The 15783-nt window shown below is 47.0% G+C and overlaps 1 protein-coding gene across 2 annotated transcripts in view; it reads right to left on the bottom strand.

Moving 5' to 3' along the window:
* Positions 1-4034: 4034 nt before the first annotated feature.
* Positions 4035-15783, bottom strand: part of STX1B (syntaxin 1B) — a 261444-nt gene continuing 249695 nt past the window's right edge. Inside the window, exons 3-10 of one of the 2 annotated variants that reach the window (XM_073648829.1) lie at positions 15589-15688; positions 13679-13753; positions 13532-13605; positions 11152-11260; positions 10996-11069; positions 10632-10769; positions 10441-10551; positions 4035-5852 (exon numbers count right to left, since the gene is read on the bottom strand). In XM_073648829.1, the coding sequence (XP_073504930.1) occupies positions 5805-5852; positions 10441-10551; positions 10632-10769; positions 10996-11069; positions 11152-11260; positions 13532-13605; positions 13679-13753; positions 15589-15688 (729 nt within the window). In that variant the 3' untranslated portion in view covers positions 4035-5804. Of the gene's footprint in view, positions 8277-10440; positions 10552-10631; positions 10770-10995; positions 11070-11151; positions 11261-13531; positions 13606-13678; positions 13754-15588; positions 15689-15783 lie in introns of both variants that reach the window. The other variant, XM_073648828.1, reaches the window with a different exon arrangement.

The following is a 15783-nucleotide window of genomic DNA, read 5'->3' as shown; positions in this document are numbered from 1 at the left end:
CTAAGGGTGAGGGGCTGGAGGTTATACACTGGTAGGTGAGGGGCTGGATGTTATACACTGGAGGGTGAGGGGGCCGGAGATTATACACTGGGGGTGAGGGGGCCGGATTTTATACACTGGGGATGAGGGGGCCAGATATTATACACTGGGGGTGATTGGCTGGATGTTATACACTAAGGCTGAGGGGCCGGATGTTATACACTGGAGGGTGAGGGGCCGGATGTTATACACTGGGGGGTGAGGGGCCGGATGTTATACACTGGAGGGTGAGGGGCCGGATGTTATACACTGGGGGGGTGAGGGGCTGGATGTTATACACTGGGGGCTGAGGGGCCGGAGGTTATACACTGAGGGTGAGGGGCCGGAGGTTATACACTGAGGGCGAGGGGCCGGAGATTATACACTGGGGGTGAGGGGGCCGGATATTATACACTGGGGGTGAGGGGGCCGGAGATTATACACTGGGGTGAGGGGGCCGGATTTTATACACTGGGGATGAGGGGGCCAGATATTATACACTGGGGGTGATTGGCCGGATGTTATACACTAAGGGTGAGGGGCCGGATGTTATACACTAAGGGTGAGGGGCCGGATGTTACACACTAAGGGTGAGGGGCCGGAGGTTATACACTAAGGGTGAGGGGGTGGATGTTATACACTGGGGGGTGAGGGGCTGGATGTTATACACTAAGGGTGAGGGGCCGGATGTTATACACTGGGGGTGAGGGGGCCGGATGTTATACACTGGGAGCGAGGGGCCGGATGTTATACACTGGGGTGAGAGTCCAGATGTTATACACTAAGGGTGAGGGGCCGGAGATTATACACTGGGGGTGAGGGGGCCGGATATTATACACTGGGGGTGAGGGGGCCAGAGATTATACACTGGGGGTGAGGGGGCCAGAGATTATACACTGGGGATGAGGGGGCCAGATATTATACACTGGGGGTGATTGGCCGGATGTTATACACTAAGGGTGAGGGGCCGGAGGTTATACACTGAGGGTGAGGGGCCGGAGATTATACACTGGGGGTGAGGGGCCGGATATTATACACTGGGGGTGAGGGGGCCAGAGATTATACACTGGGGGTGAGGGGGCCAGAGATTATACACTGGGGGTGATTGGCCGGATGTTATACACTAAGGGTGAGGGGGCCAGAGATTATACACTGGGGGTGATTGGCCGGATGTTATACACTAAGGGTGAGGGGCCGCAGCAGGATGTACAGAATGAATCAGGCGCCTCTTACACGGACAGATAAACTGATGATTTCAGGGACTGTTCACACTAGCAATGCCGGAGAGGGATGTGCTGCCGACAGCCTCTGCTGACTGCTCCAATGATCGGTGGTCAGATGCCTCCTGTGAATGCCCCGATTTCTCAGCCACATTACATGCGACACTACAATAGGATTCTGTGCTCCATCTTGGCCAAACTACCGCGTCCTGATAGTGGAGTAATGGAGAGAAGCGGCTCCGGAGATTTCAGGGTCACGTGTTCCGATCCAACCTGTCCGATCCGTTGTCCCTGGAGATGTTGGGGTACAGTCGGCCTATTCTGATCATCTCTTGTACTCCAGTCACATCCAGAGCTGCATTCTCAATTCTTCTAGCACTCCGGCTGCGAGACCTCGGTGAAGATTGCTGATCTGAGGTTACATATCTCACAATACAACCGGCTGCTCGTATCCACCAGAGCGTCTCACACTGGCAAGGTCCGACTCATGTAAAGGACTGTATGTAGGGACTGCAGCGAGCGTGTCACATAGCGGACCCCCGAGCACGGGGTCCAAGGATGGGGCTACTACTTACCAGACAGTGGGCATCCTCAGCTCAGCTCTGCTATTATTGGTCCCATGTTTAATAAGGTTGGAGGATCCCTTCATATCATCATTGTATTTCTGATCCAAAAGTGTAAAATGATGTGCTGGGAAACCTCATAATACATCTCTAATTACTGAGACAGAGGTCCAAATCCCCTGCATTGACTGAGTAACATGATACAATCCTCTCTGTCGGCAGCCACCACTAGGGGGAGCTCCCTGTATACAGAGATACATGATAAGATCCTGTCTGCAGCCACCACTAGGGGGAGCTCCCTGTATACAGAGATACATGATAAGATTCTGTCTGCACCACCACTAGGGGGAGCTCCCTGTATACAGAGATACATGATAAGATCCTGTCTGCAGCCACCACTAGGGGGAGCTCCCTGTATACAGAGATACATGATAAGATCCTGTCTGCAGTCACCACTAGGGGGAGCTCCCTGTATACAGAGATATATAATAAGATTCTGTCAGCAGGCACCACTAGGGGGAGCTCCCTGTATACAGAGATACATGATAAGATTCTGTCTACACCACCACTAGGGGGCGCTCCCTGTATACAGAGATACATGATAAGATCCTGTCTGCAGCCACCACTAGGGGGAGCTCCCTGTATACAGAGATACATGATAAGATCCTGTCTGCAGTCACCACTAGGGGGAGCTCCCTGTATACAGAGATACATGATAAGATCCTGTCTGCAGTCACCACTAGGGGGAGCTCCCTGTATACAGAGATACATGATAAGATCCTGTCTGCAGCCACCACTAGGGGGAGCTCCCTGTATACAGAGATATATAATAAGATTCTGTCAGCAGGCACCACTAGGGGGAGCTCCCTGTATCCAGAGATACATGATAAGATTCTGTCTGCAGCCACCACTAGGGGGAGCTCCCTGTATACAGAGATACATGATGAGATTCTGTCTGCAGTCACCACTAGGGGGAGCTCCGTGTATACAGAGATACATAATAAGATTCTGTCTGCAGTCACCACTAGGGGGAGTTCCCTGTATACAGAGATACATGATGAGATTCTGTCTGCAGCCACCACTAGGGGGAGCTCCGTGTATACAGAGATACATAATAAGATTCTGTCTGCAGTCACCACTAGGGGGAATTCCCTGTATACAGAGATACATGATGAGATTCTGTCTGCAGCCTCCACTAGGGGGAGCTCCCTCTATACAGAGATACATAATAAGATTCTGTCTGCAGTCACCACTAGGGGGAGCTCCCTGTATATAGAGAAACATGATAAGATTCTGTCTGCAGCCTCCACTAGGGGGAGCTCCCTGTATACAGAGATACATGATAACATTCTGTCTGAAGCCACCACTAGGGGGAGCTCGCTCCCTGTATACAGAGTTACACTGAACTCAATAACCCTGCAGTATACAGGGAGCTCCTCCTAGTGGTGGATACAGACAGGATCTTATCATGTATCTCTGTATACAGGGAGCTCCCCCTAGTGGTGGCAGCAGACAGGATCTTATCATGTATCTCTGTATACAGGGAGCTCCCCATAGTGGTGGCTGCAGACAGAAACTTATCATGTATCTCTGTATACAGGGAGCTCCCCCTATTGGTGGCTGCAGTCAGAATCTTATCATGTATCTCTGTATACAGGGAGCTCCCCCTAGTGGTGGCTGCAGACAGGATCTTATCATGTATCTCTGTATACAGGGAGCTCCCCCTAGTGGTGACTGCAGACAGAATCTTATCATGTATCTCTGTATACAGGGAGCTCCCCTAGTGGTGGCTGCAGACAGAATCTCATCATATATCTCTGTATACAGGGAGCTCCCCCTAGTGGTGACTGCAGGGAGCACAGAGTAATGTGACAATGTTTGTGCAGGGGATTTGGAGCCCTTATGTGACCTGAACCCCCTGTACAGTCACGTGTGGGGGATGTGCACTATAGCAGCACAGACATTCCTTGAATGGATCCGTTTTATCACTATATTCTGTATATATCTGTGAACCCATTTCGGGTATGTACACTTTCATGCCATTTTTCATCTAAAATATAAAGTGTATACAGCTCTCATGCAAACCTATGTATAACCCTTTATGTCAGTATACTGCAGACGTGTTACTCTGCATTACACACAGGTTTTGTTTCTAGTTCCCTGGAGACGCATAGATCTGCATAAGATCTGTATACACATAACGGGAGGAGGCTTTTCATCAATGACATATTACTAATTGCTTTGCTTTTTATTTTAGATACATGGAAGCAATGAAAAAATGGCCCATGCTCCCGTAAATAACACCATAAAGGATGGTTACTGTGATACGGCCTCAGTAAGGAATCCTCCCGGACACACAACATGTTATCGGCCCTGTAAGGGCCTATCGAAGAGCAAAAGTGTCTTTGTTGCCCATAGCGACCAATCACAGCTCAGCTTACATTTCATATTCTGCCCTGGAAAAATATAAGCTGCGCTGTGATTGGTTGCTAGGAGCAGTGATAAAATTGTGCTAAACCAAAACCTGTCTTTGCAGCCTATAGCTAACCAATCAGAGCGCAGCTTTCATTTTACCAGACCAGTTTAAAGAATGAAAGCTGTATTCTGATTGGTTGCTATGGACAACAAGGACAGGCTTTGAGGCCTACAGGGCGTGTGGAAGTTTTTAAAGGCGTGAGACACTAAGGACGGGACGACCTTGATAGAAATCCCGCCACATGGTCTCAGGCGCAAGCCCCCTCCCTCCCAGACAAAAGACATCAGGTAAGTACACACACAAAGAGACATGACTGTTTACTTCACAAAAACACATTAGGGGGTGAGGGGGATTTTCTGATGTTATTTTTTTTTTTTTCTTCTTTTCTTTTTTTTTTCAGCAGCACAATAAAGAAAAAAAACACAAAAAAACCCCCAACAAACGAAAACAAATAAAGACGACACGCTGATTTTTCAAACCGAGAATTCAGATTTTTTTTTTCTTCTCTTTTTCACGGTTTCTGCTGTAATTTTTTTTTCACATTTTTGTAACATGCAAGCAGTTTTTTTTGTTTTTTTTTCAGAATTTTTTTTTTCATTTTTCGACCTTAAAACAACTTTTTTTTTTTTTTGCAATTCACATTTTTTTTTTTTTTTCAATCGAGACGTTTTTTTTTTTTTTTTTTTTTTTTTTTTTCCTTAAACATCAAAAAATTGTTTTCATACGGCAGGAAGGAAGGAAGGAGGGAAGGGAGGAAGCGGAAGAATTCACACCCTCTTGTCTTCTAAGTTTCGGATGAATCGGAGAGAGCGGGAAGGTGACGCGCGCCGCCATCGTGGTATATCCCCACCACCACGAGACGACGGGTTGGACCGTCTCTGCTCTCGAAGAAGGTCAGCCATCTTTCCAAGGTCTTTTCAAAGGTGAATTTTGGGGTCAAATCTTCTCTCGGAGTGATCTTACAAGTCACGACTTTTTACCCCAATTTTCAAAAAAAAAAAAATTTGCTTTGGTATCTTGTCTCTCTCCGGACGACCATTTTTGTACCGAGATTAACGGTTTCCGCCATTTTCTTGGACAATACTGCATAAAGTCTACGTGCTGCGGGGAGATGTGTTGGGGTCTTCCCGCTTTTTGAGACCAACTCCTCGGAGACACAAGACACACTGACCTCCTTCCCTTCCCGCTCCCTTATCTACGGGATCCCTCCTCATCGCAATTGCAATGATCCCTCGCGACCGGAGACGCTCGTTAAAAATGAAACAAACATGCAAATTTCAAGGCCGCTAACGGAGAAAAACATTTACAGCAAATCCAAAGACGGAAAAAAAAAAAAAAAAGAGCCAATTAAGACACCCAGAGATCCGAGGGGGCACGACACACACAATGGGACCAGAGACGTTCATACGATATGGCTGCTGAGGGCGGCCATTTTGAAACTTGCTTCTTACTGGACACTCTTATTTTTAACATGCTTCGGACGCATCGTCGTAATTACATAGTCATCGCTCTCCAATGAATCTATCACTAAAGGAGGAAGGGACGCGGCCGGTGCCGAGCACATGATAGAAGACACTGGGAACCAAAGGAAAAAAAATTTGAAAAAATAAATAAATAAGAAATTAAAATGATATATATTTATATATAAGGCTTCGTGAGGAGAGGAGCAAATTCGGTTGTGATCTGCATATTAAAAAAATAAAATAAAATCCATATACCACGCACAAGAGGACGCTAACTACCCCCTGCTAGATCTAGAGGTCCCCATTTAAAAAAAAAAAAAAAATTCAGCTGCCACGGTAGACGTCGGACGTCCCCGATTACGAACTGAATATCGTTCAATTTAATATATATATATTTTTTAAAATCTCTATATATTTATTTATATGAAATAATTCAATATTAAAGCTGAAGGCAGGACGGACCACGTGTCAAAAACAAAACAAAACAATGAAATCTGCATAGATACAGTAAAGGAACCCTCCTCGTCTGCTTGGGGGCAGCCATTTTAATCTGTCACCTAAGCAGGTGATGATAGCTGACGGACGCTGACGGGCAGCAGCTGGTTCATGGCTGGCTACCTTCTAGTGGAAAAAAATATTGTCTAATTGTCTAACTTTGAGACGTCATGCTCTGAACAAGATTGGAGTTCAAAATGGCCGCCCCGGTTAAGTTCTTGGCCGGAGCTGTTGATTCTTGCATGCACACGAGAGGCTGCCTGTCTTTCTTTTTTCTCCTCTCCCCCACCCCCCTGGTGAAAAGTTTTTTTTGCTTACTTTTTTTTTTATTTTTCGGGACTAAAGAGACTTGTAATATCCACAGAGACGGGCTCGATTCATGCAAAGGCGACGGAGAGACGAACAGACGGCACGGAGGAAGAGCGCGGAGGGGCCGTGTGCTGCTGACAGTATAATGGGGACTCGGATTGGGTAGATTTCACTCTCTGTTGCCTCGTGGCACGCCGGAAGCCGCCATCGGATGTGTTAATCCTGGCGGTGATTGACATGTACCTACGCTACGCTAAAAAAAATAAAGAATTATAAGAAAAACTAGACGACACTCGAGTCCTGACCGACGCGCCTCCATCCTGTTTTCGACAGCTGTGAGGTCAGAGTACTTTATTGCTGTGTGACGAGATGAGTACTGTACACGCACTCTCGCTGCCTGTTCTGTCGCACGCTAGGGTCAGCGGGAATATCGCTGAACACAGCGGGGGAAAAAGGACGAACTTTGGTTTCCGGAATCGTCGAGCGGAACCCAGGAGACGACATTGGAGATTGGACACGATCATTTCTTGCATATTTCGAGAGCAACTCGAGACGAACATCTTGGTATCAGATGCCGCCCGTACTCCTGGCGTGAACTATTCCGTAATTTCCCAGGAAGTGAGAAAAAAAATACACACCCCCCCCCTCACGCAGTATTCAAATACTGATTTATACAGGAGCAAACTGGGAAGTCCTAAAAGGGGCCTTATTATACAGAGAGGAGATGAAGCCGTCGTAACATATGGCGCGGGCGGCTGCTGGGAAGGGTGATGACTTGTGGCTGCACAGGTAATAAGGCAATGGCGGAGGATCGGAGAATCACGAGCACGGAGGCCGGGATAAAGGATGAGGTGAAGGACGAGCAGCGGATGAGAAGATGCGGCAATGCTTCCCCTGCCTATTGCTACAGCTGCAGAATACACAAGTTCACTCAGCCACACGGCGTTCAGCATGCTATCCACGTAGTATCCAGCGCCCACTTCAGGACGACCATTTTCCGAGACGCACAACCCGCAGCTCACGTGCCCCCCACCCAACCCCAGCACTCACATCACCGGAAGAGATCTGATCGCACACGACACAGACGAACACACTCAGCCACCAGTCAAGAGAAAAGGACAATTTAAAGCGCCGGGTCGGACCCTCTGTCCACCCCACACGTTCAGGGGTCCCCGCGGAACACGTCCAGCAACGTCAAATACGAGTACGTTTTTTTTTTGTTTTTGACAAAGAATAAAAGTGACAAACAAAAGAAAAAAACGGGAAACAGACACCGAGGAAGAAAGAAAAAGATTTGGGAATTTTGGCCCTTTTTTCGCCCCCAGCTCCTGTGGGTGACAGGTGAAGATTTGGCTTTAGGTTGACGTCAGTTAACACTGCTAAGGGGTTGGGGGTTAGAGTGACTCCACAATATGCGCCCCCTCTCCGCATAAGAAGGAATTAGCTGATGGTAACCTAACTCCTGAGTGAAACCCACAGAGGCGAAAATGGGCGTCCGCACTCACAGCTTCCTGATCTGTGCGTAAATTCCAATACTTGTCATGTACGTTATATTGTATCTCTTTTTTTGTTTGTTTGTTTTGTTTCTTTTTTTGTATTTCGCTATTTTTCGCTATCTTTCCGTTTACTTTGCTTTGTGCATTTTTTATTTTCAGAATCCCAATGTCCCCCCGATCGAGGAGGCGAGCACGACACCCAGCACCACACAACAGATTATAATCATGATCTTCTTCTACATACCCAACGGCATCAGAAGCAGAGGAAAGGGCGGAGAGGCAGGAGTATTGGCGGACAGGAAGTGGAGGAGACAGGGTGCAGAACAAAGAATGTGGGCGGACAGGAAGTGGAGAGACGGTAGAGAACAAGGAATGTGTGGGGACAGGAAGTGGAGGAAAGAGGGTGGAGAACAAAGAATGTGGGCAGACAGGAAGTGGAGAGAGGGTACAGAACAAGGAATGTGTGGGGACAGGAAGTGGAGGAAAAAGGGTGGAGAAAAAGGAATGTGTGTGAACAGGAAGTGGAGGAGAGAGGGTTTAGAACAAAGAATGTGGGCGGACAGGAAGTGGAGGAGAGGGTAGAGAACAAGGAATGTGTGGGGACAGGAAGTGGAGAGACGGTAGAGAACAAGGAATGTGTGGGGACAGGAAGTGGAGAGAGGGTAGAGAACAAGGAAAGTGGGCAGACAGGAAGTGGAGGAGAGAGGGTGGAGAATAAGGAATGTGGGCGGACAGGAAGTGGAGGAGAGGGTAGAGAACAAGGAATGTGTGGGGACAGGAAGTGGAGAGAGGGTAGAGAACAAGGAAAGTGTGGGGACAGGAAGTGGAGAGAGGGTAGAGAACAAGGAAAGTGGGCAGACAGGAAGGGGAGGAGAGAGGGTGGAGAACAAAGAATGTGCGGACAGGAAGTGGAGGAGAGAGGGTGGAGAACATGGAATGTGTGTGGACAGGAAGTGCATGAGAGAGGGTGGAGAACAAAGAATTTGTGTGGACAGGAAGTGGAGGAGAGAGGGTGGAGAACATGTATGTGGGCAGGAAGTGGAGGAGAGAGGGGCAAAATAAAAGGAGGAGAACATGGAAAATGGGAAGGCAGAAAGTGGAGGAGAGCATGATGGAGATAAAAATGGACAAGGAGGAATGTGCAAGGACATAATATCGTGGAAAGAGGGCAGAAAATGACAAATGTGGATGGAGAAATGTGGGCAGACAGGAAATTTAGGAGAGGGGGTAGAGAACAAGGAATGTGGGCGAAGTGGGGAGAGAGAGGCGAAAGCAAAGGTGGAGAACGAGGAATATAGTTTAACAAGAAATGGAGGAGAGCAGGGTGGAGAAAAATGTGGAGAATAAGAAAGGGGGCAGACAGGAAGTGGAGGAAAGAGGGTTGAAAGAAAAGGCGAAGAAGGAGGAATATGGCCAAACAGGAGGTGGAGGACAGCATGGTGGAAGAAAAGGCAGCGAGTGAGAAATATAGGTGAACAGAAAGTGGAAGAGAGCAGAAAAGAGGAAAAGGTGGAGAACAAGGTAGGCGGACAGGAAGTGGAGGAGAGAGGGGCGTAAGAAAAGGTGGAGAATGAGGAATATGGACAGATAGGAAGTGGAGGAGAGCACGGTGGAGGAAACAAGTAAAGGTTGGAGAACAAATAAAAGGAGTGGACAAGAAGTGGTGGAAGGAAAAGGGGAAGAGGAAGTGAGGAGAGCCGAGGAATACAGATGGGGTAAGAAATATATTGATAAAGAAAGAGAACAGGGGTAAGGAAGCAAAAGAGAGCGATGAGGGAGTCCAAGGAGGTGAGACAGTCAAGTTACATGGGGTTAGAATTAGGGTAAAGACAGGGACGATGGTGAAAAGAATATCCGAAGGGAAGAGACAGCATAGAGAGATGTGAGACAGGGTAAAGATAAGATATGAGACAGAGAGGAGAGACATTAGACAGCGAAAAAAGACATAATATAGAGAGAGAAGAGACAAGGGACAGAGAGAAGAGACAATGGACAGACAGGATATGAAATAGAGTCAAGAGTGAGAAAAGACATGAGATAGTGAGGATGAGACAGCGAGAAGAGAAAGGACACAGACATGATTTTAGACAGTGCAAAGTCACAGGAGACAGAGATGAAGTGAGACATCGAGGTTATGAGGCAGAGCAAGAAAAGACAGGAGATAGAGATGATATGAGACGGAGAGAGACAGCGGAGGTGATGGAGGGAGAGAAGAGAGAGAGAGAAGAAATTGTCAGCAGTGTTATAAAGGACAGAGACAGACATTGCATTGCTGTAATAATTAGGACATCCGTCCGCCCTGCAGCTACAGTCGCTCTGTACACTACACACGTCCGTCCGTCCAGCTGCTGTGCACACCGGGTCTGTGCTCCTCTACCGGAGGTCCGGTCGGCTACTCACCCTTCGTGCTTTGCTCTGGTATTTCACAGCTTTCTTGGTGTCAGACACTGCTCGCTCCACATAGTCCACCGAGTGCTCCACGTTATACTCAATGCGATCTATCATCTCCCCCTGGGAAGAGACACCAGCGGTCATTATCCCCCACCAGTACGATTGGCCTGGGGAGTGACTATGGACCGGGCCCTGCTCACCTGACTCTCCACCAGCATGGCCATGTCTACGAACATGTCGTGGAGCTCCCGGATGCTGGTCTCCAGCTTGATGATCTCGTTGTGTCGCGTCTCAATCTCGTTCAGAGCTTGTTTGGTCATCTGAGAGTCCATCTTGATCTGCGGGAGAAGAACGAGGCCGCTTGTCAGGACTTTGCGTTACCTTATGCTCCTGTTTGGACTTGGCTACGTATAGGTGGTTTCTGAGGGTCGCTAGTGCCCCATTCATTTCTGAGGCTACGGATTGACGGGCTGCGTGCTCCACCCATACATTCCATGGCAGGTGATGATTATATGGCTTGGAGAACATTGGACCCCCCTCCCCAATACAAGCCCCAGTACACACATCATCTGTGAATATGGCCAGCTTCCCACTCTCCAGCATGTCTTCCAGCTCCTCGTTGGTTGTGGTTCTTCCAGCTGCCAGGAAAAATTAGAAGAGGGTTAGGAAATATCCAGTACATTGAATCCCCCCCATCGCTGCTCCTTCAAGAATACTCACTGATCTCCAATTGTCTCTGGATACGGTCCTTGCAGCGGTCTCGATATTTAGACTGCGTTGCGTTGTATTCTGTCATCACTTCCACAAATTTACGGGACAGAGTGGAATGCTGGGAAACGGGAAAGAGCGAGAGGTGAAAGACTGAACGGGAGATCTGAAACGCGTGGGTGGTCCGGTGACTACAGCACAGTGCCCACAGTCAGCAGAATAACAGGATGCAGTCCTATCCCGCTCCTTCATGTACGATCCATGGAGCTTGTACAGACGCAACGAAAAGGATTTTTTTGGGTATATATGACCTTTTTTTTAGCAGTTTTTATTCCTTTTTTTGGGAAGGTGAAACAAACAAAAAACAGCAATTCTGACACTTTATTTAACATTGCGAAAGTATTCACTCCCCTTGGCATTTTTCGTGTTTTACTACCTTACAACCTGGAATTTCACAGTTTTTTTTTTGAGGGTTTGCATCAGTAAAGAACATGCCGACAACTGTGAACATTTGGTTTTCTTTTTTTGTCTGAAGCAAACAACAAATAGGACAAAATAACTGAAAACGTCAGTGAGCATAACAATTCACCCCCCTAAAGTCAGTACTTTGTGAAGTCTCCTTTTGCGGCAATTACAGCTGCAAGTCGCTTTAGATAAGTCTCTCTGAGCTTTCCACATCTTGCCACTGGGATTTTTGCCCATTCCTCAACGCAAAACTGCTCCAGCTCCTTTAGGTTAGATGTTTCCTCTGGTGAACAGCGATCTTCACGTCTGACCACAGATTCTCCATTGGATTGAGGTCTGGGCTTTGACTTGGCCGCTCCACAACATTTACACGGTTCCCCTTACACCACTCGAGTATTGCTTTAGCAGTAGTATGCTTTGGGTCATTGTCTTGTTGGAAGGTGGAAGGTGTACCTCCATCCCAGTCTCAAATTACTGACAGACTGAAAACAGGTTTTGCTCAAGAATATTCCTGTATCTCGCACCATCCATCTTTCCTCGACTCGGACCATTTTTCCTGTCCTTGCTGCCGAAAAACATCCCCACAGCATGATGGAGCCACCACCATGTTTCACTGTGGGGATGGTGTTCTTGGGATGATGAGCTGTGTTGGTTTGGTGCCAGACATAACATTTACCTTGGTGGCCAAAAAGTTCAATTTTGGTCTCCTCTGACCACAGCACCTTCCTCCATATATTTGGGGAGTCTCCCACATGTCTTTTGGCAAACTAAAAACGAGTCTTACAATTTTTGTGTGTAAGTAAATGCTTTTTTCTCCCGCTCTGCCATAAAGGCCACCTCTTTGGAGTGTACGGCTTATTGTGGTCGTATGGATACTCCAGTCTCTGTTGGGAACTCTGCAGCTCCTTCAGGGTCTCTGTGCTTCCTCTCTGATTAATAACGCTCCTTGCTGAGCGTTTTGGTGGGCGCCCTCTCTTGGCAGGTTTGTTGTGGCACTATGTTCTCTCAATTTGATGATAATGGATTTGATGATGCTCCGGGGGATCATCAGAGATTGGGATATTTTTTATAACCCAACCCTGACTTGTACTTCTCAACAACTTTGTCCCTGACTTGTGTGGAGATCTCCTTGTTCTTCATTGTGTTGTTTGGAGATCTCCTTGGTTTTCATGGTGTTGTTTGGAGATCTCCTTGGTCTTCATGGTGTTGTTTGGAGATCTCCTTGGTCTTCATGGTGTTGTTTGGAGATCTCCTTGGTCTTCATGGTGTTGTTTGGAGATCTCCTTGTTCTTCATGGTGTTGTTTGGAAATCTCCTTGGTCTTCATGGTGTTGTTTGGAAATCTCCTTGGTCTTCATGATGTTGTTTGGAGATCTCCTTGGTCTTCATGGTGTTGTTTGGAGATCTCCTTGGTTTTCATGGTGTTGTTTGGAGATCTCCTTGGTCTTCATGGTGCTGTTTGGAGATCTCCTTGGTATTCATGGCGTTGTTTGGAGATCTCCTTGGTCTTCATGGTGTTGTTTGGAGATCTCCTTGGTCTTCGTGATGTTGCTTGGAGATCTCCTTGGTCTTCATGGTGTTGTTTGGAGATCTCCCCGGTCTTCATGGTTTTGTTTGGAGATCTCCTTGGTCTTCATGGTGTTGTTTGGTTAGTGGTGCCTCTTGATTAATGGTGTTGCAGCCTCTGAGGCCTTTCAGAAAAGGTAAAGTGTATATACTGACATGGATGCGACACTTAGATTGCACACAGGGGGACGTCCTGTCACTAAGAATGTGACTTATGAAGGGAACTGCTTGCACACAGTTTGTAATGTAATAAAATAGGTAAAAAGCCAAGGGGTGAATATTATCACAAGCCACTGAACCTATATGCAATCTTATTAAGGGACTAATATTGTACAAGAGTCCTGCTCGGTGGAGCCCCCTACCTGTGTTTTCCGGATGCGCAGGTCGGCTGAGGAGCGGTTCTGACCTTCCTCCTGCTCGATGCTCTGCTCAATGGCTGTAAGGAAGGAGGGAGAGAAGGTGAGAGACGCCCCGGTAAATATCCCGCACTGTGGGAACGGAAGACCGACCTTTCAACTTAGAGCGCACTTTGTTGGCCGTTTTCTTGATGTCAGCTGTAAGATCCTCCAGTTCTTGCTTGGTTTCTGGATAGAAAGAGAAGAAAAGTAACCCCTCCGCCATAATATCGCCAAGGTGTCTCCAACAGAGGTCAACCACTTCACAGACTGAGCCCAGTATACAGTGGCAAGAAGTGTTGTCATAGGGGCAACAGCATATAACTCTGCTCAGTAATACAGAATGTCCGGGGCATGCTGATGAAATCTGTGTCACCTTAAAGGTTTTTTTTTCACATTTTTAGAGATGGATATTGCCAGAAAGTACTTCTAAAAACAAGCACTTTTGCAATTTACTGCTTATTAAAATTTGCAGCCGTTCTTGAGATATTAACACTTTTCTTTTGTTTACAGTTTGTTGCCAAGGGGACCGACCACCACTGCTGTCAAGCTTGTAAGCATTGGCCCAGTTAGGAAATAACAACACACTCCAGTGATCTTGGCCAGTGCGTACAAGCTCAATAGAAAGAGCCTATAAGCATTACGCATGTCCTCCTGTCTAGTAGTGGTGGTCGGTCTCCAAGGCAACGATCTGTAAGCAAAAGAAAAGTGTTAATATCTCAAGAACGGCTGAAAATTTTAATATGGAGCGTCAGGCAAAATGTATTTTTGTCCTAGTTTTAAAAATGAGAGATGTCTTAAATCTCCACCCCCTGCTCATTTGGAAGAGGCTACATATAACTACTCTTGCTCCCTGTCAACCAAGGAATTTTTATTACCGCCATAAAACGTCAGCAAGCATACTGGTATACCCTGGATTTTCCCTCCAATCCTATTATTTAACTGTACAAACTTTTAATGTCGATTTTAATAATGCCTATGACTGTCACAAACACAGGGACCACATTTTTGAGATGTTCACCTTTTTCCAATTGTGATGGTGTGGTTTTCGTGGCTGGAAGACCACCAGGAACCTGGGAAATGGGTTCTGAGCTTCTGAGCGTCATAGAGATATCATATTTGATATCCATCTTCATGAATATTGGTGATGGCAAACATGATGTCTCCATCTTGGATGTGGGACACCCCCATACCAAGATATGAAATCTGAAGGATTTTTATGTCTTATGCAGCTGGGTGGGTTCACAAAACCGAGCCCCCATGTGAGGTAAACAACATGGGTGTCTCCTAGAGTTTTGGCCCCTTACTAAAAACCAGAACGGCCATTTTACTTCTTTCTTACCCGGGACGTCAGACGCATGCACCCCTCGCTGCGTGGAAGAATCACATTTAATTTCCGGGGAGCCGTCCCCCCACAGAATCTGAGACCATCACCTCGTGGCGCAGGTTTTGCTATTACTTATCCCTTTTATTTTAATAACTGTTTATGCATATATGTAAATTGTCTCCTTTATAATATTTTGTATATCTTTTGTAAACACTGCCCACTTTCAGGAGTAAATCATTATTATTTACCAGCTTCTTTCTTCTTGTCCTATGTCGAGCAAACACGTTCCTCACCCGCTAATTCACGTTACCTAACGGGTACCCGATCCACCTGTTAAGCGATCGGTGGTGGCAGTATACCAGTATTTATGTGATATTGTGGTTTGAGGGTGGCTGGACGGAGGTATATATACGTTCCTGGAAGGAACTGGTGGTATATATACGTCCTGTCACATCACGTGCCGCAATAGTCGACATAAACTAGAGCAGCTGCACCCGTGCTTATCCTCGGTCAATACCGTGTTTGACCAGCAGGATAAGGGGGCGCCAGAGGGCTGCAAGGTCTGACCAAGTGTGTTTTCCTGACATGGAGTAAATCACAAAAATGTTTGGATTTACAGGGAGAATCCGACAATATGTATTTATGAAGGTGGAGAGTAACCCTTTAATTCTCCCATAATCCTCGTTTCTGAACTTACTCTCATCAGGGTTGGGAGCTGCCAAGATGGCGCTATGCTGTTTCTTCACTTGTTCCACATCCTCTGAGAGCTTCTCGATGCAACCTCGGATCTCTTCCACCTGCGGAGCAAAGGTGCCGCATGTCAGCGAGCGGGCTACGGAGCCGTAATCACGGCGAAGGATTCAGGGAATTAAATGTCTTTATTTTCTCGCGT

Source organism: Phyllobates terribilis, unplaced genomic scaffold, assembly GCF_046119375.1.
Source record: "Phyllobates terribilis strain yellow unplaced genomic scaffold, ASM4611937v1 Scaffold_9__5_contigs__length_417890890, whole genome shotgun sequence".
NCBI lineage: Eukaryota > Metazoa > Chordata > Amphibia > Anura > Dendrobatidae > Phyllobates > Phyllobates terribilis.
The sequence above is the reverse complement of the archived record's forward strand: the minus strand, read 5'-3'. Positions and strand labels throughout refer to the sequence as shown.